The 21,223-nt window shown below is 42.0% G+C and overlaps 2 protein-coding genes across 7 annotated transcripts; one reads left to right on the forward strand and one right to left on the reverse strand.

Moving 5' to 3' along the window:
• Window positions 1-440: 440 nt before the first annotated feature.
• LOC136952299 (fibroblast growth factor 12-like) lies at window positions 441-8,845 on the reverse strand. Of its 4 annotated transcripts, none has more exons than XM_067247024.1 (5): window positions 8,706-8,845; window positions 3,654-3,764; window positions 3,072-3,175; window positions 1,128-1,326; window positions 441-988 (listed from the first exon to the last, which is right to left on the reverse strand). In XM_067247024.1, the coding sequence occupies exons 1-5, from the start codon at window positions 8,728-8,730 to the stop codon at window positions 858-860; spliced, it is 570 nt and encodes a 189-aa protein (XP_067103125.1). In that variant the 5' UTR covers window positions 8,731-8,845; the 3' UTR covers window positions 441-857. The 4 variants fall into 4 exon arrangements, with proteins under 4 accessions (XP_067103125.1, XP_067103126.1, XP_067103124.1 ...); XM_067247025.1 differs by having other exon boundaries at window positions 3,654-3,761; window positions 8,706-8,813; XM_067247023.1 differs by lacking the exon at window positions 8,706-8,845 and adding an exon at window positions 5,513-5,767 and having other exon boundaries at window positions 3,654-3,761.
• On the forward strand, window positions 6,516-19,574 carry il1rap (interleukin 1 receptor accessory protein). 3 transcript variants are annotated; one of them, XM_067247010.1, is made up of 12 exons: window positions 6,516-6,545; window positions 10,737-10,774; window positions 11,971-12,053; window positions 12,610-12,910; window positions 13,661-13,841; window positions 13,935-14,124; window positions 14,224-14,295; window positions 14,433-14,556; window positions 14,634-14,782; window positions 15,895-16,038; window positions 16,141-16,284; window positions 18,470-19,574. In XM_067247010.1, coding segments are annotated over exons 2-12 (2,199 nt in total). In that variant the 5' UTR covers window positions 6,516-6,545; window positions 10,737-10,772; the 3' UTR covers window positions 19,279-19,574. The 3 variants fall into 3 exon arrangements, with proteins under 3 accessions (XP_067103111.1, XP_067103110.1, XP_067103112.1); XM_067247009.1 differs by lacking the exon at window positions 6,516-6,545 and adding an exon at window positions 10,496-10,649; XM_067247011.1 differs by lacking the exons at window positions 6,516-6,545; window positions 18,470-19,574 and adding exons at window positions 10,496-10,649; window positions 16,675-18,455.
• The last annotated feature ends 1,649 nt before the right edge of the window (window positions 19,575-21,223 follow it).

Consider the following 21,223-nt stretch of genomic DNA (forward strand, 5'->3'; position numbering starts at 1 on the left):
TCCCGTTGCCTTGACTACCCAGACTCTGACACCACATTTGTCAGTGTCAGTAAAGGCCCTCAGCTCTGTGCACCATCTCCACTATGTGGCGTCTAGGTTCTCCAATCCAGAGGTTGTGACTATCAGAGGACAGGACAGAATAGCTTCACCAGAGACAACCTAGATGTCATGGACGGAAGTCGACGTAGTGTCTTTCAGCTGCTTGGACTGTGTGACCCCATCACCCCCCCCATCACCCCCCCCCCCATCACCCCCCCCCCCCATCACCCCTCCCAAGGATAGCCTCATAACATTCACTTTGCTCTTAATTTCTGAAGTTACCTTACAGGGATCTTGGGATTTGGTGGCAGCATTAAGTGTAGTTACATGGAACCTCTCGTTAGCCCCGTTAGCCTCTCGTTAGCCCGCTCTCTGTTAAGCCCCCCCGCCCCCCCCCCCCATTGTTTTTTTCTCAGCTTTTACAGAACCTCCCTCCAACTCGACAATGATACTGTCGAACCACGATAGAAGAAAAAAGTCTTCATAAATAACATTAGTATTATTACTTCTCATTTCAACAACACAAAAAGCATGTGAAAGTGCCATCTATAATATATATACTGTATATATAAAACAACTGGTGAAATTCTGACATGGGGGGGGGGGGAAAAGAAACAAGTAAAGTTTGGCTTGAAATAGAATGAACTTCCTGGAGTCACTCTGCAGGCTTTTGCATAAAATCCATGTCCTGATTTAAAATATTTTCATATTTTTTAACTAAAATATTTCACAGGCAAGGATTCTTGTTTCATTCTTGTGGTTGGTTTTGTTATTGAACACGGTGTAAGAATTGTTCACCTTCAGGGGTGTTCCACAGGCTATGAGCCGTCTTGCTCTGTGCAGTCCTGGCCCACCACTTTGCCGCCGTTCATAGTGGGACTTCCTGAGTCTCTGCGCGAGCGTTGCTTCTCCTCAATTTCATGCAGCGACGGTTCTTTGTACATGCAAACTGGGATATTTCGTGTCGCATGCAAGGGAGAGAGAAGAGAAAGAAGAAAAAGAGCAGATGAAAAGTTTGTGTTTAAAACTGAGCAACATCTGTGATGTCATGGCTGTATCAGCGTTTCAGTAAATCAGTTTGGCCTCACCTTCAATGGGTCTGGGTACAAAGTGTGAGCATGGTTTGGTCTTTTTCACCCGGTTTCCCTTCATCACAATACCATCCTTGTTGAGGCCCAAGAACCAGGCCCGGCCAGATTCGTGTTGCCGGAACAGCGTTGATGAATAGATGACGTAGTAATTCTCAAACACAGACTCCTTGAATTTACACTCTGCTGTAAACACTTCCTGTGGATGGACAAAGAACACGTTTGTGCTTAGACAAGTTAAAAAGCTGAAAAAGACTGTTCTTATGAAGCTAGTGTTGTCACACTCAAAACAGTACTCCATTTCTCCTACATAAGGACTCACACGTAATAATAATAATAATTGTACTACTTCTAATAATGTATAGTATAATCATTAATAGTTATTCATTATTATTTTTATTCATAGTGCTCCCTTCCTTTATCTCAGAATGCTACAGGGTTAAAAAGAAATAAAAGCAATCAAAAGCAATCAGTATTAAATAAATAGCACTAATGATAAAGATAAGATAGATAAAAACACATTAAAAGTACATGCATATAAAGAGACAGATAGAGAGACAGATCCACAGTGGTCCCCCTTTGACACTGAGTTTATTCTGGTGGTGTGTAGGAGGAAACCGTTGCTTGACCTGAGTTGGTGGGAGGGGTGAGATGAGTGTAGGTGAGTGCCTTTTCATGGATGCATTTGATGGTTAGCAGAAGGGTTTGGAATTTAATCTAGTCAGTGGTGCTTCCGCAACTCATTGGAATCTTGACAATGCTGTTTTGACTGTCCAGTAGTTTTTTTCTGGCTACAATCAGGGATCCTGGTGAGAAATGTTTTCCATGAATAAAATCTTGAAGAGCTTGGATGTCAAAAGGGGGCTCGTAGTACAGCCGCCGCTCCTTCGCGTCGATAGGAGCCAGTTGCGGTGGTTCCAGTATCGGACTACAATGCCTCCTGGGAGCCGTCCCCTGGAGGTCTTACGACCACGTCGGACTGGGAGGAGACCCGGCGTAGCCCCAGAACACGCTGAAGGGATTATATTTCATCTGACCTAGGTAACGCCTCGGAATCCCCCAGGAAGAGCTGGAAATCATTGCTAGGGAGAGGGGCATCTGGAATACCCTGCTTAGCCTGCCTGAACCGTGACCCGATCCCACAATTCAGGTGAACTGAGAATCAGAACCCCCCCGCCCCAGCCAGGTTTTATACACAGCTAGGTAATGTAACTAACAAGTTTACCTTGCTAAGTCAGCTAGCTAGGTCAGTACATGCTAGCTGAGTGGCTGGCAGATGAAACCTTTATCAACATAAAGATAGATGTGATTTGGGAGTCAGATGGCTGAGCGGTGAGGGAGTCGGGCTAGTAATCAGAAGGTTGCTAGTTCGATTCCCGGCCGTGCCAAATGACGTTGTGTCCTTGGGCAAGGCACTTCACCCCACTTGCCTCGGGGGGAATGTCCCTGTAAGTCGCTCTCGATAAGAGCGTCTGCTAAATGACTAAATGTAAAATGATAGTACGTTCTTTGTCGAGACAGGGAAAATCTGAGAAAAAATGGTAAGAGCCATTGAATGGCCCAGCCACAGCCCCGACTTGAACGTGGTCGAACGTCTCTGAATAAACTGAAATAGATGTTCAGAGTATCTGCCGGGTGCACTGTATGTGTCCATACAGGTGCACAATCATACACAGGAAGATTCAAGGCTATAGTCACTATCAAAGGCTCTTTAATTAGTTTATTTCTTATTAACAAACATTCCTAAAGGGTTTAGCTTTATTGAGGTAGGCAATTGTTAATAGATTTGTATGAATACATTTTTCCAACAATTTCACCACATTTAGTAAGGCTATAGTGTAAGGACATAAGGTAACATAATATGCTAAAATGTGAAGGCTTCTGAATATTTCCCGTACAGTAAATACACACATACTCACAATGTGTAAATAGAAATGCTCTTACTGAGGTGTAGAGGAAGCCTTCTCCATTCATAGCCAGGTAGAGTCCAGCCTTCACCCCCTGTATGGCCACCACCCTCAAACCCACTGGGATGAGGTTAAACAGGGCTGGGGAGAGACAGGAAAAAAAACAACAACAACAAATGATACTACAGAGAGTTGACAGGTTGAGGGTTTTGATTTAACCAACAGCAATCGGGAACAGAGTCAACGTTGTATTCGTTTATCAGGCACTTTTATCCAAAGTGAAACATAAATACTGCATTTACAAGTACAGCAAAAGATCCAGGATAAGGAGTGCATAGTTCTACAGTATTTCGGAGGTCAGAGTCAAGGAAAGCTCAGTGTTTGCCAGCCACATCACATACCAGAGGAGACAGAGAGAACCACAAGAAGTCAAACAGACAGTCGTTTGCAGAGGTTTAGCCCAGCTAAAAAGCAGTGTGACTTAAAAGTTGATGACTAAACACAGTGTGTGTTGTGTTGATGACTAAACCCACAGAGTGTGGTGTGTTGATGACTAAACACAGTGTGTGTTGTGTTGATTATTAAACACAGTGTGTGTTGTGTTGATGATTAAACCCACTGTAGTCGCTGTTCTCGTCTTTGTTCCCGTTGACAGTGCCGTTCGGCCTCATCTGCAGGTAGAACCCCTGCTCGCTGAACAGTCGAGTCACGATCCCCTTCAGCTGCTCTGCTACCAGGGCCAAGGGTCAGAGGTTAGGAGGTCAGCTCACCACGCCACATCACACATATTGACTCTGGTACACAACCTGTGTAAATTCAACTTGGCTCTAATGGGGTTCAGAAAAGGTTATTAAACACATGATTAGTCTACGATCCATGTTAATGTGATGACTGATCTTGCTTGACTAATATAGCTATCAACATGTCTATTTACTACGAGCTATCAACATGTATTAAGTCTGTCCACCCGGTCAGTGCCCTCAGGTCCAAGTCGGTCTGGCCCAGTGCAGCTCCGCCCCCTCTCTGTCAGGATCCCTGTGGAACCTAGTTTTGTGATTGGCTCCTGTTGTGTACTTAGTTTACTGATCATGTAAACCAAGTACACTGATCGCGCTCTGATACAATACTTAGTTGCATACTGATTGCGGTGTACTGAAAACTAACAAATTAACCAGCACACAAGGCATTTCAATCATTTGTAACTTTTTGGAAAATTAGGAATTTTGTTTGTTTCACAAGGCTAATCAGACCTTTATCCTGATGAAGAGACAATGCCAACACAATTGACTTGACATATTTAACGGTCATAAAAACATATAACAAAAGATGTCTTTAACACGATACTCCTCACAACCCTACCTAAAGACTCCCTCCACCTGCTCCACCTGATCTGTGGCACACTTTGCGGAGGCTACACAAAATACACCCCAGGTGGCATGAAAAACATCAAATGACAGGAACACCGTGGCAGTAAAGAGCACTGGTGACCCATAGCCCCATTTGTCTCACCATATTTCTAACTTTTATAGGATGATCCGAGTTTGATCCGAGTGTCACCAATACTTGTTATAACACCATGTCTACCACAGTGATATTTGTATCTCTCATAGGAGCCACCAACATCCCTTCCATCAACACTGCTCCAAACTAGCCAAGCAAGAGTGAATTCCAGGCTTACAATGGGAGCATTAATTTACTGTATTCATTCATTTCTTTAATCTTCAAAATGCAAATGTCTATTGGTAGTGTTACATATATTCCTTGTTTGACAGAAAGCCTATTAGGAATCTGTTGTGGAAAAAAACATCACACTGTTGTAATTATGAAGATGGGTAATGATTATGGATTTCTGTGATTTAAAATGACACTCTTAATCACCTTTTTAGCATATGCTATATTACTGAAAACCAGATGCAAAGCTGTTGACTGATTATTATTGCCACTAAAACATAGAAGATATTAAGCCCAAAATGTAAAGATCTGGATTAGGGGCTGAGTGCGAGAGAAGACTATGAGTATATGCTTCTGTCATAGAAAACAAGAAAACCCAGCTATCTCATGTGGCTCATTTATGTCCCTATGCCCAGTGCAGCTGGCCTTCAAGGCCAGAGCAGGACTAAAAATTAGAGTTTTCTATGAAAAAAAGCCACCTACAATCTGAATACAAAGCACCAGCTGAGTAAGAATGCATTCTGTGACCAACAATTATTGTACCAATGGCAGAACCTCATAAAATAATACGGAAAATATATAAGAGAAATGTCCAGAGAATAATTTCCGTCTGATGCCGGGATATTGCTCATGTTCTATTGCGAATCTCTGTCACTCTGAATTCTAATAAAAACTTTGCTTCAAACTTTGCTGAGTTCCAGTGCTGTTTCAAACTCTGAGAATTGGTTGAAGATGTAGAATATTTTTCACTACAAATCTCTGGTATAGTTTTGACAACCCCAGAGAGGGGTGAGTGAGGGTACTCACCCAGCTCCACACTGTCCTGCTGGGCTGTGCCTTCCTCCTTGTCGGCCTCCTCACCCTGGCTGTCATGAGAGAGCCAGCGACGCAACATACTACAGTAACGAGTCATGTCTGAGTTACGACTCTCGTGGACTGTATCACAGCAACAACCCCTGAATCTTAATATTCCTTAGCTGCCCTTGAACAACCCTGATCTCTGTTTCTGCTTGCACCTTTCTAAACTTAGCCAATAACTCAGCCCGAAAGATTCTGCAGAGGCTCCTTTTGGGGTCCCCCTTTATCCTGCCCATACAGGCGGTTAAAAGTTAACCTAACTCTGTAATAAGACACCAGCAGAAACCTTTTCACTGTTGCCAATTGGACAGCTGTACTCCCCCCACCCAGAGTGCAACAAACATAAATATAGCTGCAAGCAGCAATTAGGGGGCCAAGCAGTCCAGCGGGTCAAACAACACACAACAAAACGTGTATACATCTTCAGAACAGGGTTCTGAGTACATATACCAAGTTTGGTGTCAATGCATCAAAGAGTTCCTGAGATATGATCTAATTTCCTGTTTGGGGGCTTTGCCGCAGATTTCGATTGGATGTAACTGACAAACGGTTTTGAAAATCTAAAATCCATCTGATAAATTTTGAGAGGCATGGCTTGAAGATAATCAGTGCCAAATTCAGTGTCATGTGAATATTGCAATGCTTTTTCATAAAGTTCAATACAGCGGGAAAATCCAATATGGCAGAAATTGACGTCATATAATCCATAATGAACTTGGCTTGATCCAGGGAGTCCAATGGTACCTCATTTGTGAAAAAACAACATAAGGCTCAAACGTCACGTGCGTAAACGCACCTCCAACTTTGACCCATTGGTGGCACTAGAGTGCTCAAGGCACAAGAATTAAACTTGGTGAAAAGAATCAGGGGACTGTACCCAAGAGGTATACAAACTTTTACCGTACGATTCTAGCAGCTGTCATAGACTCCAACAGGAGAAGAAGAAGATCCACAAGAAGAAGAAAAGGTAGAAGAAGAAAAGGTAGAAATAAAATAATTGGCCTTGCAGCTTCTCTGCTTGGCCCCTAATAAAATGTTATGCAAATGATGTGCATATTATATCCGTTAGCTGGGAGATAGCAATGGAAAGTGATAGGGTCTATTTTAAGGGTGTAAATGACAGTCACTGCTTGGAAAATATTTATATTTAGAAGTAAAAAAAGTGCTGGTTAGTTAACTCTTCAAATATATATATATTTTATCATGGGGCCACTGATATATAATAATTTAATTATTCTTTCTTTTCTTTTTTTGGTATCTAAATTAATGTAGATTTGTCCGGTGGTCTCAGACTTAATCTCAAATTTCGGTAATGTTTTAATAGTTTAGAGATTGGTAGAGATTGCCTGTCACACTGTTTAACTGTTTACTAAACACTGTTTAACTGTTTACTGTTTACTAATAATAATACAAATAATAATAATAATTTAAATATGTTCAGGGGGGTATTCCAGAAAGCGGGTAATTTACATACCCGGGTAAGTTAACTCCCCAGCTGACACCCAGCGTTGTAGCAACATTGCCAGAAGGTTGCTGCAACATTGTGAATCAGCTGGTGGGTTAACGTACCTGGTTATGTTGCATAACCTGCTTTCTGGAATACCCCCCTGGTTGAATATTTCTGTTTTGTTGTTTTCAACAACAACAAAATCCTCACATGAAACCAATGTCATTTTACAATAATTGATCTCTCATCTTGTATTTTCTATTTGAATGTTTTATTGAACGTGTTTGATTCTTATATGCAAGTCTCCCTTGCAATCGTATATACCCTGTTTAAAGTATGTTGTTTCAGCTTATGATAGACATTAACTAGCCCATGACCCAGTAGTAACTTTATCAATATAGTATTAAACTTGAGATAGACCAATCCCCAGTTTCAGGTAGTTATTGTTTTGCATAAAAGTTTTCATTAATTGTGGGACAGCAGTCATGTCATTCAAATGATGTTCTTATTCAGAAATATCTTAACCTACCAATCAAGCAGTCCATCTTTACTTAGACAGCCACATTGCTTATTTTCTAAGAGGTTTGTTTTAATGAGGAATTAAGTTACTACATTTGGCCTGTTCAGGTGTGCATGTCAAAAGATGGATGCAATAGTGTTGTGTTGTTTACAACGGTAAGAGATGATCAGTAAAAATGTGGATGATTAATCCATATTCTAAATGTCATAATACAAGTGTAGGCTAATCATCTACAATCTCCTTGGTTACTTTCGTCCTATACTCTTTTGCGGGCCTTGTCTGGTGTCTGATGTTTCCGGGTAGGAGATGAGTGGTAGTAAATGAGGGAAGGAAGGAGTTAAGAGCGTATTTCAGAACGTCACCCTAATTTGCTGGTGGATGGGTGCTAAATGTGCTCGTAGCAAACACTGTAAAATATCTAGATACTTTGTGACCAAAATGAGACAAAAGTTAAATAAAACACAAAGTAAAAGTCTAGTCCATCTCAATTTGAATAAAAACAGACCATCCCTGTACATAATGCGTTCGCCTACTACGCCACCACAAAGCCTCCAATTCAATGGCACGGGGTGGATAGTGTATAGTCTGAAGAGTGGGTTTAAAGAAGATCTGTTATAATATTTTTATGTGTTTAAAATATACATGAATCTAAGTTCATTAATTATATAACATTATTGTTTTTTCAATGACTCTAGAAGGCTTACATACACTAAGCTTTCACTAATAATGTTAGAAAAAAATTGGTGAGAAAGCGAAGTATAAGTTCAAATATTATATACGAGCTATATGATTGATATGCTAAAATAAGTGTGAACATCACCGAGGGGCAGATAATTTGGAGAACAACGATTTCAATTCAAAAGCCTTATGAGTCGTAGACATTTTCTGCATCAGGAAGAATGTGTTCGCTGAAAAGCGGCGAGCAGGGAGCAGAATAGATGCTGATCATTCGTAGCAGCAGCAAAACATAGACACGCTTAAAAACCACACCTTGCTACTCCACCGCAGCAATAAGGCCTATGTAAGCAAGAGGGTGCCCATCCTGTGAACGAGCTGCAAGTACCGCAGTCTTGTCACAGAGGCGCGCCACGCACTGCATCGCGCTAGACGATCCCCTAAACTCAAGTACTATAATTTCACAGCCACACGCAGTCTGTAAATGTAAAGTTCCTTACCGATTGTTTTATCTTTGCTCTCCATCTCCCGGTATGTAGAGGTTGGCGAGGGAGTGAAATTTAAGACAACGTTATGAGACACGTCTGGGACTGGTTGGGATGCTGCTCGATCTCCAAGCGGAATCCAGTTGCCTTCCTGCCGAGATATGACAACAAACGTTAACAGTGAATACAGCTACTTAAAATTTATTCACTGCCCTTGAATGATTAGCCTATATCAAATGTTGGTGTTGGAGGGAAAGATAGTGGCGTGCCACTATTTGAAAGGTTTCGGAAATTGTGCGGCGTGTCTGTATTCTTTGTGCAAGCTCGTGCATTACCTGTGTCTGCGCGTTTTCTGTACTCGTCTCTCCTCGGTGCTGCAGCTCAAGCGCCTACCAGACAAAGTGACGTCAAGACTGCCTACGCGTGGTTAAGGGGAACTGTGAAAGAGAGGGTATGTCCCAACATGTTTCATTATCTCCTTCTCTACTGTGCTCGTCCACTACGACTCATCTCCTGCTCGAAATATCTGAGAGCAAAGGATGGGAAAGAGTGGAACAGGACAGGCGAGGAGAACCTTTGGGACGCCGTACACTCCGCACCATTTGTTGCTATGACAACTGCTGATGACCTTAAGGCTCTGAACCCTCAGTGTAATAAAATCAGCAAACTGTTCTATTTAAATTAATTACATAGCAAATGACAGTTGATTAAATTATAAAAAAGGTATAGAGGCCATACCATTTGAAGCTCTTAGTTGGGATGTTTAGGGTGAAAAGGCACTTTTTGCAGATTTAAAATGATTGGTGGGCTTTTTTGGTAAAATGTTATGAATTTTCAAGAATACTTATGAAGTCTGAAATCCATTAAATCGTTTTTACCCTTAGGTAACTCCAAAACACAAACGTAGTTTCCAGCTCATGGGGTAGGAAACAAGGAGTCAGGTGGCTGAGCGGTGAGGGAAGCGGGCTAGTAATCCGAAGGTTGCCAGTTCCAATCCCGGTCATGCCAACTGACATTGTGTCCTTGGGCAAGGCACTTCACCCTACCTGCCTCGGGGGGAATGTCCCTGTACTTACTGTAAGTCGCTCTGGATAAGAGCGTCTGCTAAATGACTAAATGTAATGTAAAAGTCAGTAATGAAATTCAGCTTCTCTGCAGGAGCCATTGACACACACACACAGAGTGTACTACAAAAGTCTGAGTTCACTGACAAGTGTTTGTTTTCAACATTCATCCAAGGCGTATACACACAGACATGCTTGGTCCTCTGTGTGCGGTGGTTGCTACTGCAGGTAGTTAGTTTATGGTTGTGTTGTAGTTGTTAGTAATTGGTCTATTCTACATTAAACCACTAGGTGGTGCAGTTAGATAAGACATGATAGGAAAAGGCAGAAGTGAAGTGTCATGAGTTGTTTGTATGTGTGATGGAGCATGTGCCTTGTAGCTGTTATAAATTCAGTGACCATCCTTGATTCTGTTTTAATTAACTATTAAACACCACAGAAATATGTAATCTTGCTTCAGATATATACAAAAATAGTGTGTTTGTTTTTTGATGAATGATGATAATAGCTCTTGGTATGGGACTTTGAACTCGGTTGTGATAACATTGATAGCAGAACGTTTGCCCTCCCTATTGGAGTGTTCGTAAATTCGCTTTCAAACCGTTACAGAATGGAACAAGTTGTAAAAACCGTTGTGTACAAAGTCGGGCATTCTAAAGGAGGGGCCGAGGGTTATGTTTGTGATTGCACACACTGACTTCCTACTTGCCTACGCAGTTTACATACTTTAAAGCTAAAAGATAAATGCAGTAGGCCTATAAATTGAAGTCTGTTCTCAGACAGACATTAACTCTATTGGCAGTTCTGTCTTATCCGGTTTAGATGTAGAATAGCCCCTTCGAGTTTCAAGCATTGGGCGTTCGATCAGTAGCCTTCTGGCGTATTCCCGTTAAGAGTAAATTTGACTGACTCAGCTGAGCACCTCGTCACCCTGCGCTACTCTGCCCTGCCCAGCTTGACACTTTTGTCGCATTTCTTACAGGAAACATCCGTAACTGTTGGAGCTGGACTCCTGATAATGTAAGTACCTAGTTGCCTCGCAAAGGCAATGCATCTAATTAATTCATAATTTTTTTGTTACACATATTTGTAGCCTGCTGTAACCTATATTAGCCAATAAATGTCACCGTCTTCATGCTTTAGAGTTTATAACCATATACTGTAGGCTATGTACTCTCGCAGCTGTCGCCTTTATGTTGTAAAAGGGATGGTCATTCATGTTTTGATTGCGATCAAGGTTTAGGCTATGCTGTAGTGACACACCACTTTATCGCTTGGTGGTGCTCAGATTAAGCTTTATGGAAGAGCAGATCAGAGACTGCTCTTCCATAGAGCTTAATCTCAACATAGATCTATAGCCAGTAACCTAACACATGTTTCAACCATATCATCGCTAGCTAGCATATCATTGTGTAACTGGGTTTGACGGATGAATTTTCACAGAAATAAGTAAGCTTTTTGGATGCTAGCTAGCTTCATTAAGTGTAATTTTTCTGCCATGAGCCTACAGATGTTTTACACTAAAAACTGTAACTGCCGAACGTGTGCACGTGAGACGGTGACACAGAAGAGATGAGCTGTATAGGCCTGTAGTTAAAATCGTTAATAATGATAGTTATAACCCAAGTAAATAACACAGGTGCTTGCCCAGTTGCCCCACAAATATATTTAGTGTATTTCTGATAACCAATTCTGTGACGTGGCTTTGGAACCGGAAATTGTCTATCCGGCCGTTTTGGAAATATGTCATAGTTGTTACACCAACACATGAAACATTTAAACACATTGCAGAGATGAATTTGGATAAAGGGATTTTATGTACTCCGCTCCATAAAATCATTCCAAATTAGTTTTAAATTGAAGGATCTTGTCCAGATCAGTGTTTTTATATAATATAATTATTTTGAGGCTCTTTCCCTGACCTCTAAAAGTGGTTGTATTAAGATTTGTTATATTCTCTGGTGATTATTTTATTATTTTACTGGATGTCATGCAGTTTTTTAATGTTGTGTTGAAATATGTAATGACATGGTGCTACCAATCTTGGCCAGGACGCTCTCCAAAAATATATTTTTATTATATATTAACCCCCTGGTAAAATAAAGGTTAAAAAAAAGTAAGTAAAGTAAATCCTCTATTCATTAACACTGTGCTAAATCAATGCAATTGTGTAGGAATTGGGGCTGATGTTTAATAATATGTCTATTCCTCTTTAGGGGATTCTTCATCATAGCTCTCCTGTCTCTCTCTGCCACTTTTCCGGCTGTAGGTGGAGTCACCCCAGCTGTCACTCAATCAGGTGAGGGCCTGTGGGACAGGCTATTTATTGTGTGCACCTATATCATGGCAAACCAGTAGGGGGCAGTACAACAGTACATATACATGTAATGGTTCGACTGGATGTAACAGTCCATTCGGAACATAGTAGATGTTAATGTGTCCCTTGATTTCATATACTATGTGAATAACAGGGACAACAGGTGACACTAAACCTGGCGAGGCACCTAATATAATCGTACCGTAGTTACTTTTTCAATTGCTGCATTCATGTCCCCAATAACAATTGTAGCTTTTTTTTCTGAAGACGGATTAGTTTTAGACAAATACAAAATGTCCAAGATGGCATAGACCTGTTATGAACCCGGGAGAACGAGGAGCCACTCTAGAATAGGCAAAAAAAAAAAAAAGGGAATACTATGTATACACTACTGATAGCACTAATTTTCATAAAGTGATGGCGTGTCCAGCTGATTGCGAGTGTGCACGAGCCTCGGAGCATGGCACCTCTCCTTTCATAGTCATAGGGCCATAAAAACGGTATAAATGTCCTAACACCAGTGTTTCTACCTTTCCAGTGGCCTCTCCTGTTCCTCCATGCCATGACTGGGGGGAGTCAAGAGAAGGAGCAGTGCAAGTCCTGGAAGGAGAGGCCGGTTGGCTGGACTGCCCTCTCTTCTCTCATCCCACCATCTATAACTATAGTTCTGCCGTGGCAGCAGGCCTTAACCTGGTGTGGTACCACATGGCTGCAGGACAGGACCTGGAGCAGCCGTTAGACTTCCACCAGCCTGACCACAGGCTGAGCAAGGAGAGAGACAGGCTGTGGCTGGAGCCCGTCATCTCTCAGGACACTGGCCAGTACCTCTGCATGCTACGGTAGGACACTGTACAGTACTGTACAATTTGTTACATTGACATTCTCGGGTAGGTCACTACACAGTTGTTTTCTCTCTTGAACAGAGATCTTATTGGGATTTTTATTTTTGTTTGAATTGTTTATCACTTGTATTATTGTTTTTATTGATTTTATGTAAAGCACCTTGAGCTACAATTCTTGTATGAAATGTGCTATATAAATAAAGTCTTACTTACTTACTTACTGCAGTATGTCTGCATGCCCAGTGAGGCTGTCCCAGAATGGTTGAAAACGGCACATTCCCAAAAGCCAAAGTTCACTGAAAGACAACTGAAACACAAAAGACCACAACAAAATAATAATAAATAATTTGCTCAGAAAACAAGTGCATTGATGCCCAGGCTATTCTGCACTACTGCTACAATAGAACTAATAAAAGTTCAAGTTGTACAGCTTTCAACTTAAAACAAGCTATATTTTGTTATTCACCGGACACCAAACTTCCTAGTAAAAGTATTCTTTTATTCAGCTTTGTACAGTTTTTCTGTCTTCATCCCTTATCATTGGAAACTCATAGTTGGTTTCATCATGTTGTGTACTGTCCTTCATATGCTGTTGGAGGCTGCCTGGCAGTACCCATTAGCCTGTAGAACCATCCCAGTTGATGTTCATTTCCTGCTTGCGATATTTCTCTTCTGTTCCTGCAAACGGAAGACAAATACGACTCCTGTCTGTCTGTGTCTTGTCTGAAATGCATCTTTCTCATTCAGAAACAAGACATCTTGTGCTAAAATTGCTGTACGTCTTGAGGTGAAACCCCGTTCTCAGAACCCTGGGTGTGAGGTAGCCTCTGCCATGTCCTCTCAACCAGCCGTCATCCCGATACAGGAGGGGAAGACCCTTAGCTGCCCAGACGTGCCCAGCACCAAACACTCAGTCCTCTGGTTCTACGTGGGTTCAAATGATCTCAGATCTAATCTTTACAATTAATCTGTACAACAACCTCCTGTTACAGCCAAGCTCTTCCATTGCTCACCTGTACAGGTATCTACACACCCCTCTCAGGAGTGTAAGAGGTATCCTTTTTGGGATAACGATCGTGAGGCCCAGGGTAACAACCTGGTGGTGCACAACATGCTAGAGCTGTACCAGGGACATTACTACTGTGTGGTGACCTATGAGAGCAAAGGAAAAATCATGAACTTCACCAGGATGATCAACGTTACTGCAGTGTGTAAGAGTCAAAGCTCTCTGTTTCTATGATAATTGCATTCTGAGATCTTTTAGCTTTCTAATATGTAAATGATTATTTGTCTTGTTTTTTTACTGTCAGCTCCCTCTGGTTTACCCAAAGAGCCCATGATACTCAACCCTGACAAGAAGCAGGTCTTTACAGTTAAACTGGGTACAGTAGACAAGAGAAACTCATCTCTAATCAACTTCCCATCCACCCTATTGATCACTGACAGCGGAAGCGCAATCAGTCGTGTTTAAATGGGTGTTCATATTAATGCTAAGATGGCTGGACATGTTGACTTGCAGGCTCGGATGTATATCTCAAGTGCAAAGTGATGTTCCCCTACTTAGAGGGGTCCAAGGACATGTGGTGGACCATCGATGGGAAGGCTGTGGATAACCTAGACCCACGCATCACCTCCAAATCAGAGTAAGTTTCCCTTCTTTTTTTTTTACTCTCCTCTCCTCTCATTTCCTCCTTTCACTTGTCCTTCTCTAACCTGATAGGCAGGTGTCTTATTTTTTCGGCGATGTGGATATGGAGGATGTACTACGTATCAGAGATTTCAACTCTGAGGACCTGACCAGAGAATACAACTGCTCTGCTCGCAACCAGAGAGGCTCCTCTACTTGTAGAGCAGTGCTGGAGGAGGAGGGTAAGAAACTCAGTTAACAACACAGGAGTCAGGTGGCTGAGCGGTTAGGGATTCGGGCTAGTAATCTGAAGGTTGCTAGTTCAATTCCCAGCCGTGCAAAATGACGTTGTGTCCTTGGGCAAGGCACTTCACCCTACTTGCCTCGGGAGGAATGTCCCTGTACTTACATTTACATTTAGGCATTTAGCAGACGCTCTTATCCAGAGCGACTTACAGTAAGTACAGGGACATTCCCCAGAGGCAAGTAGGGTGAAGTGCCTTGCCCAAGGACACAACGTCATTTCACACGGCCAGGAATCGAACCAGCGACCTTCTGATTACTAGCCCGACTCCTTAACCGCTCAGCCATCTGATCCCCCTTACTGTACTTACTGTAAGTTGCTCTGGATAGGAGCGTCTGCTAAATGTAAATGTAAACAACACATTATTATCAAATTATATAGAAAACCAAAAGGCAATTCTTTAAAATAAATTAAACTATTTAATTCAACTGTTTTGCATTTGTTTATTTGGATGTGTCACACATTTCCTACTTTTTGTGATAAGACTTGGTTTGCTGATGCCCTTAGAATTTCTCCCAAACGTATTTCGGTTAGGAACCTGTGCGGCCCAATCAAGTTCAGTGATTAGAACAAATTATAACGTACATTTCAACCCTGTTATACATCACGGCACAGTTTCCCAGACATGGATTAAGCCTAGCCCTAAACTATAAACGTTTTCAATTGAGATCATCATTTAATATTTCTCTTACTTCAGGACAAACCATGTCTGTGAAACTGTGCCCACATGTATCAAATCAAATGTATTTGTATAGCCCTTTTTACAAGCAATGTCACAGAGGGCTTCACATACGCCCATAGAACTGTCCCTCAGCCAACCTCAACCCTCAAGGAAAGAAAAACTCCCAGAAAATGTGTAAGACCTGTTCTAGTGTTTGTATTTTTTTTGTTACATTTACATTGTCATTTATCAGACGCTCTTATTTTCCCCGAGGCATTCTCCCCGAGGCAAGTAGAGTGACGTGCCTTGCCCAAGGACACAACATAATTTGGCATCCCTAACCGCTCAGCCACTTGACTCCCAATGTTGTGATTGTTGTCACCGTCCAGTGTACCTGCCGTACGTGGAGCTGGGCTGTGGTCTGGGCGTGACCCTGTTTGTCATGCTGGGTCTGTTCCTGGTGTATCAAGTGTTCTGGCTGGAGCTGCTGCTTCTCTACCGCTCCTGGTTCGGCACGGACGAACGTTTCACAGGTGGCGACCTCTAGAATCACTTACAAACAGCAGTTGTGCTACAGTCTGCAAACTCTTGTGTTCTGGACTAACCATCCAGCTCTGTGTTTCTTCCTTCTTTAGACGATAAGGAATACGACATCTACATCTCATACGCCAGAAACAGCGAGGAGGAACATTTTGTCCTCATGACCTTACGCCGGGTCCTGGAGAACGAACTGGGATACTCGGTCTGCATCTTTGACAGGGATAGCCTTCCTGGAGGGAGTAAGTATCAAAGAAAATTCCAAATTAGGAGTATAAGAGATTGAGAGGGAAAAAAAGAGTATGGAATCATAGCTGACGATGTTTATTGGTATTGATAGATTTACTAAAGTGACATCGGGGGATGTTTGTTGGTAGTGATTAGACACCAAGGTGACATCAGGGACTGAGTGACTTGAGATTACATTTACATTTAGTCATTTAGCAGACGCTTTTATCCAGAGCGACTTACAGTAAGTACAGGGACATTCCCCCCGAGGCAAGTAGGGGGAAGTGCCTTGCCCAAGGACACAACGACAATTTGCACGGCCGGGAATCAAACCGGCAACCTTCTGATTAATAGCCCGATTCCCTAACCGCTCAGCCACCTGACCCCTGTGTGATTCCTTCCAGCCATCACAGATGAGACGTTGAGTTTTGTGGGCCGCAGTCGGCGTCTCCTCGTGGTTCTGAGTCCAGGCTATGGACAGCAAGGGACCCAGGCCCTGCTGGAGCTCAAGGCTGGGCTGGACAGCATGGCCTGGGGGGGTCAGCTGCGGGTCATCCTGCTGCAGTACAAGCCTCTAAACCGGGACTCCTGGGTTCGAGAGCTGAGGCGGGCTAGGTTGGCCCTGGTGCTTGTTCGCTGGCAGGGGGACAAGTCTATCAGTCTGTCTTCCAGGTTCTGGAAGCGTCTTCGTTTAGAGCTGCCGGTCAGGAGGATGAAATGCATGAAGCCGTGTGAAGGCAGTGTCGTGCCGCAAAAAGACACGCCGCAACACATACAGAGAGAACACAACGCCGTATATTACACTTAAACTAACACGGGGGGATCTTCACTAACCAGTTGTGTAATGTTAAATAATTAATTTCACTTTTATATCCACATTGTGTTTATCATAAATTTTTGCCATTTGTGTTTAGTAGTTTTTTTATTTGATTGTTGTATTATTTCACGGTCACTTGTTTTGTCATTTTTTATAATGTTTTTTTACATTCAACTTAAACCGCAAAGCATTTTTATGCCACACATTTCTAAATGTAAGGAAACAGGATTTCCATTTAGTCATTTAGCAGACGCTCTTATCCAGAGCGACTTACAGTAAGTACAGGGACATTCCCCCGAGGCAAGTAGGGTGAAGTGCCTTGCCCAAGGACACAACGTCAATAGACACTGCCGGGAATCAAACCAGCGACCTTCTGATTACAAGCCCGACTCCCTCACTGCTCAGCCACCTGACTTTTATTTGATTGTTGTATTATTTCACGGTCACTTGTTTTGTCATTTTTTATAATGTTTTTTTGCATTCAACTTAAACTGCAAAGCATTTTTATGCCACACATTTCTAAATGTAAGGAAACAGGATTACATAGTTTTCTTGAAATACTGCATCTCAAGCTGCCTTAATTAGAGTTGCTGTGAAAGGTTGCTGTAAAACTAAAAGCAGATCAAAGCAGCTAAGATCCAGTGACATATCCACCCATATCCACTCATTCACTTTTTTCTTATTTGTACTTTTTCATAGTTTGTACATATGTTGACATTTGTGTAACATTTACATATCAAAAAAAGATTTTGTAGCGATGATATGCAGTAGTGTACAGCAGTCTTAAGTACCCAAGATTTTTACATTCATATTGTCTTTTATATATTATTTTTGTATATTTTGTATTTGTGCAGCAGTAAGAGCTATTTAGTTTTTTTTTTGTCTTTTCATTTCATTATTTCTCAAAGCATTTTTGGTTAAATTACACAATAATAAAAAATTTGTTTAATATATCTTATTTATGAAGACACATTAAAATTCAATCATTCAAACATGTCAAACCACTTCCCTCACTGCCATTGGTGAGTTACCTTCGGTGAACGTCAGCCTATTTGCCAATAGTCGATAGCAACAAACTATATTTTGTCCGATACCTATACAATTGTTACTGTTGCAGGACGATTGTGTATGGAACACCGTGAGTCTACAACACACCCATCGGCAGGAAGTTCACCCAGTAGGCCTACAGTTCAGTTCATATTAGAAAAAATTGCTACAGATGACATTGAGGTTCCCACTAGTCTGATAGTTCGAAAGGTAGTGGTACAGTGTGCATTTGTGTGTTTCAGATTTGTGGGATGTGAATTTCCGTTAATGTGTATTAGTCTTAAGGATAACATTAAGGTGGTTGGGGGTTGCTAAGATGAATTTCTCTCTTGTAGACATGATGGAAGCCATCCTGAGGTGTTTGCAGGTGAGCCGCAGGTTGCTGCTGGTCTTGAGCCCAGACTACCTGACAGAGAAAAGTGTGAGTCTGCTGGAGTGTCGCCTGGGTCTGTACCTACAGAACACCTCCCAGGCTCACATCATTACCATCCTCTACAAGCCTGTCCCAGCCTACTGCACCAAGGCTTTGGACATGCGACGCACTACCACCATCACCTGGAGAGGGCGCCAGTCTGAACCGCCCAACTCGCGCTTCTGGAAGCGTCTGCGTTTGGCTCTACCTGTTCGCTCTTTGTCCCTAGGGAGGAGGCTTATCGACAGCTCCTCCTCACACTTGGACCTGGCCTTGGTGGCGCTACAATGCCAGCGGGGCACAGCTCCACCGCACAGACAAAGCAGGGCTGTGGCCAAGGGAAGGAGAAAGAGACAGGGGTGCACTGGAGGCGACAAGTGTAGACGGAGTGAGCACAGTAACAACTCCATAATGCGTTGTTACTTGGCAAGTCAAAACAGTGTGGTTTTAAACGAGGCCGTGGGGTCTACGCTTTACCAGCCGTCACCTATCAACACACCTGCAACCAACTGCACAGCCAATGACATTGGCACGACAAACAACCCAGAAACGGCTGACTCCTCAGACACAATTAATGCAACACACAGAGATAGATATTTACTATTTAACCACACTGACAAAACAAACCGTACCTCTAAAAGCATAGACTCAGCCAACAGCTTGGAAACGGCTAAATGCACAGCTGGTACATCTCAGGATCAACCCTGCTCCTTATCAACTACAACCCTCTGATAGCTGATTTAGGATCTTAGGTGGATAACAGCTCTTTTATAGAACAGTCACTTGTTATGATGCTGAGAAATGTAATTTGATTTGAAGTAGGTTGGAGACAAAGAGAAACAAAGCATAAGAATGATAACACATAGCACTGAATGGCTGATGTTTTTCTTTAAGGCTTCATGTTACTGTTTTTTTATTCCAGGAACAGACGATTTAATATCTTGTTTGTAGATGTTCGCTAGATGTCACCCTTTTATAACACAAAAAAACTTGTTGCATGCATCTTCCTCTCTTCTCCATAATATATCCACACCATGTGTGTTTGTGATAGAGATCCACAGTTGTATCAATTGCTCAATTCAAATAATGTCAAATAAATGTTAATTATTATATTTGTTCCTATTGTAAATTCATTGTGGCACATTTTTTCTGTGCAGCTGCACAACAAGTAAGTAACCAGTCAGACAGGCTTCTGGAACAATGGCCTAAGAAACTGTTCGACTACCAATTTTTAAGGTTGCATGGGCATGTATTTACTATTACATGAACTCCAAGGATGGAATAGAACAAACTTGTTTAAGGATTTTACCTTGTCTGGCATCGAAACTTTAAGGGCTGTTGCAAAAGCCAGCTGCAATTTGTTCCTATGCAGATTTTCTGACTAAGAAACACTGCTGACCTGAGTTCCAATACAACAGAAGGTATAGATGTTTTTACACGTTATCAGGACTGTTTACCAGATGACAAAATACATACAATTTTGTATATGAATGGATGACATTACTAATTTAAAAAATTGCCATTTAATTTGTATTCAGGAACTGATTACATTTGGCAGTTGGCAATAAGAATTTGAGTACTTCCCCCGACCAACAGACAATTAGATGACCTCATTATTGTTCCACCAATTAATAATGCTAATCCTGACGACACTTTAAGCATCATTGTCTTGGTATAGTTGGACTCAAACATGGGTTATCAATTGTTTGTATTTATTATTACATACCCACAAATAGCAATCATTTTGCATTGGTTCATTTTACAACACATCCTGAATACATGATTGAGCTGATGATAGTGTTTCCATCCTGTGCTGGCATCCTCATGTCCTGTTTATAGCCTCTGAAAGGTTGTCTTGATAAGGCTTGTGGTCTGAAGTGTGACTGTGTGTGTGTGTGTTTTAGTATTTAAAAAGTAAGCCAGGACTGTGTGTCATCACACACACCCTGGGGCAGGTGTACATGCTTTCCTTACATTTACATTTAGTCATTTAGCAGACGCTCTTATCCAGAGCGACTTACAGTAAGTACAGGGACATTCCCCCGAGGCAAGGGGGAATGTGCCTTGCCCAAGGACACAACGTCATTTTGCACGGCTGGGAATCGAACTAGCAACCTTCAGATTACTAGCCCGATTCCCTAACCGCTCAGCCACCTGACTCCTTACTCTCTCTCCCCAAGGCAGGTGCAAGGTAGAGATGCCAAAGGGCATCTTTACAAATCTCGCACGTTATTTCCCTTTCTGGAGTAATTGGTGAGCAGGAAGTGCCGTGTTCCCTGGGAGAGTGCTGTGGATGATCTGCTGCTGCCTTCAGCAGTGAGGAACACCTGAAGCCTCACTCCATCCTAGCATGTACAGCTCTGGAAAAAATTCAAAGACCACTGAACCTTTTTCTTCCCTTTAAAAAAAAAGTTGAGAAGGACCATTTTGAGCGAGGAACAGAAAGGTAATATTTGCAGAGGCCATCTTACATTTTACCCTTCTGTTCCTCACTCCTTCTGAATAAAAAACTGAATTCTTGATTTCTTGAATTCTAGAGCTGTATATCCACACACTGTCCTCCTTATCAAATGAATTTAGGTCTCGGTTTTGACAACACAAACCAGACTGGGATAAACTCAGGTCACTGTTTCACATTTCCTATCTTACCAATTTGACCACATTTTGATCACAACTG

Source organism: Osmerus mordax, chromosome 11, assembly GCF_038355195.1.
Source record: "Osmerus mordax isolate fOsmMor3 chromosome 11, fOsmMor3.pri, whole genome shotgun sequence".
Taxonomy (NCBI): Eukaryota; Metazoa; Chordata; class Actinopteri; order Osmeriformes; family Osmeridae; genus Osmerus; species Osmerus mordax.

Coding starts and splice junctions, on each gene's coding strand:
- LOC136952299 (XM_067247022.1), bottom strand. CDS start 5,618: ATGACTCGTTACTGTAGTATGTTGCGTCGCTGGCTCTCTCATGACAGC. Junction 3,765..5,512: donor GCAGGACAGTGTGGAGCTGG/GTGAGTACCCTC, acceptor TGGCCCTGGTAG/CAGAGCAGCTGAAGGGGATC. Junction 1,327..3,071: donor AAGGCTTCCTCTACACCTCA/GTAAGAGCATTT, acceptor GTCCATCCACAG/GAAGTGTTTACAGCAGAGTG.
- il1rap (XM_067247010.1), top strand. Junction 14,125..14,223: donor GATCAACGTTACTGCAGTGT/GTAAGAGTCAAA, acceptor TTTTACTGTCAG/CTCCCTCTGGTTTACCCAAA. Junction 16,039..16,140: donor CACGGACGAACGTTTCACAG/GTGGCGACCTCT, acceptor TTCCTTCTTTAG/ACGATAAGGAATACGACATC.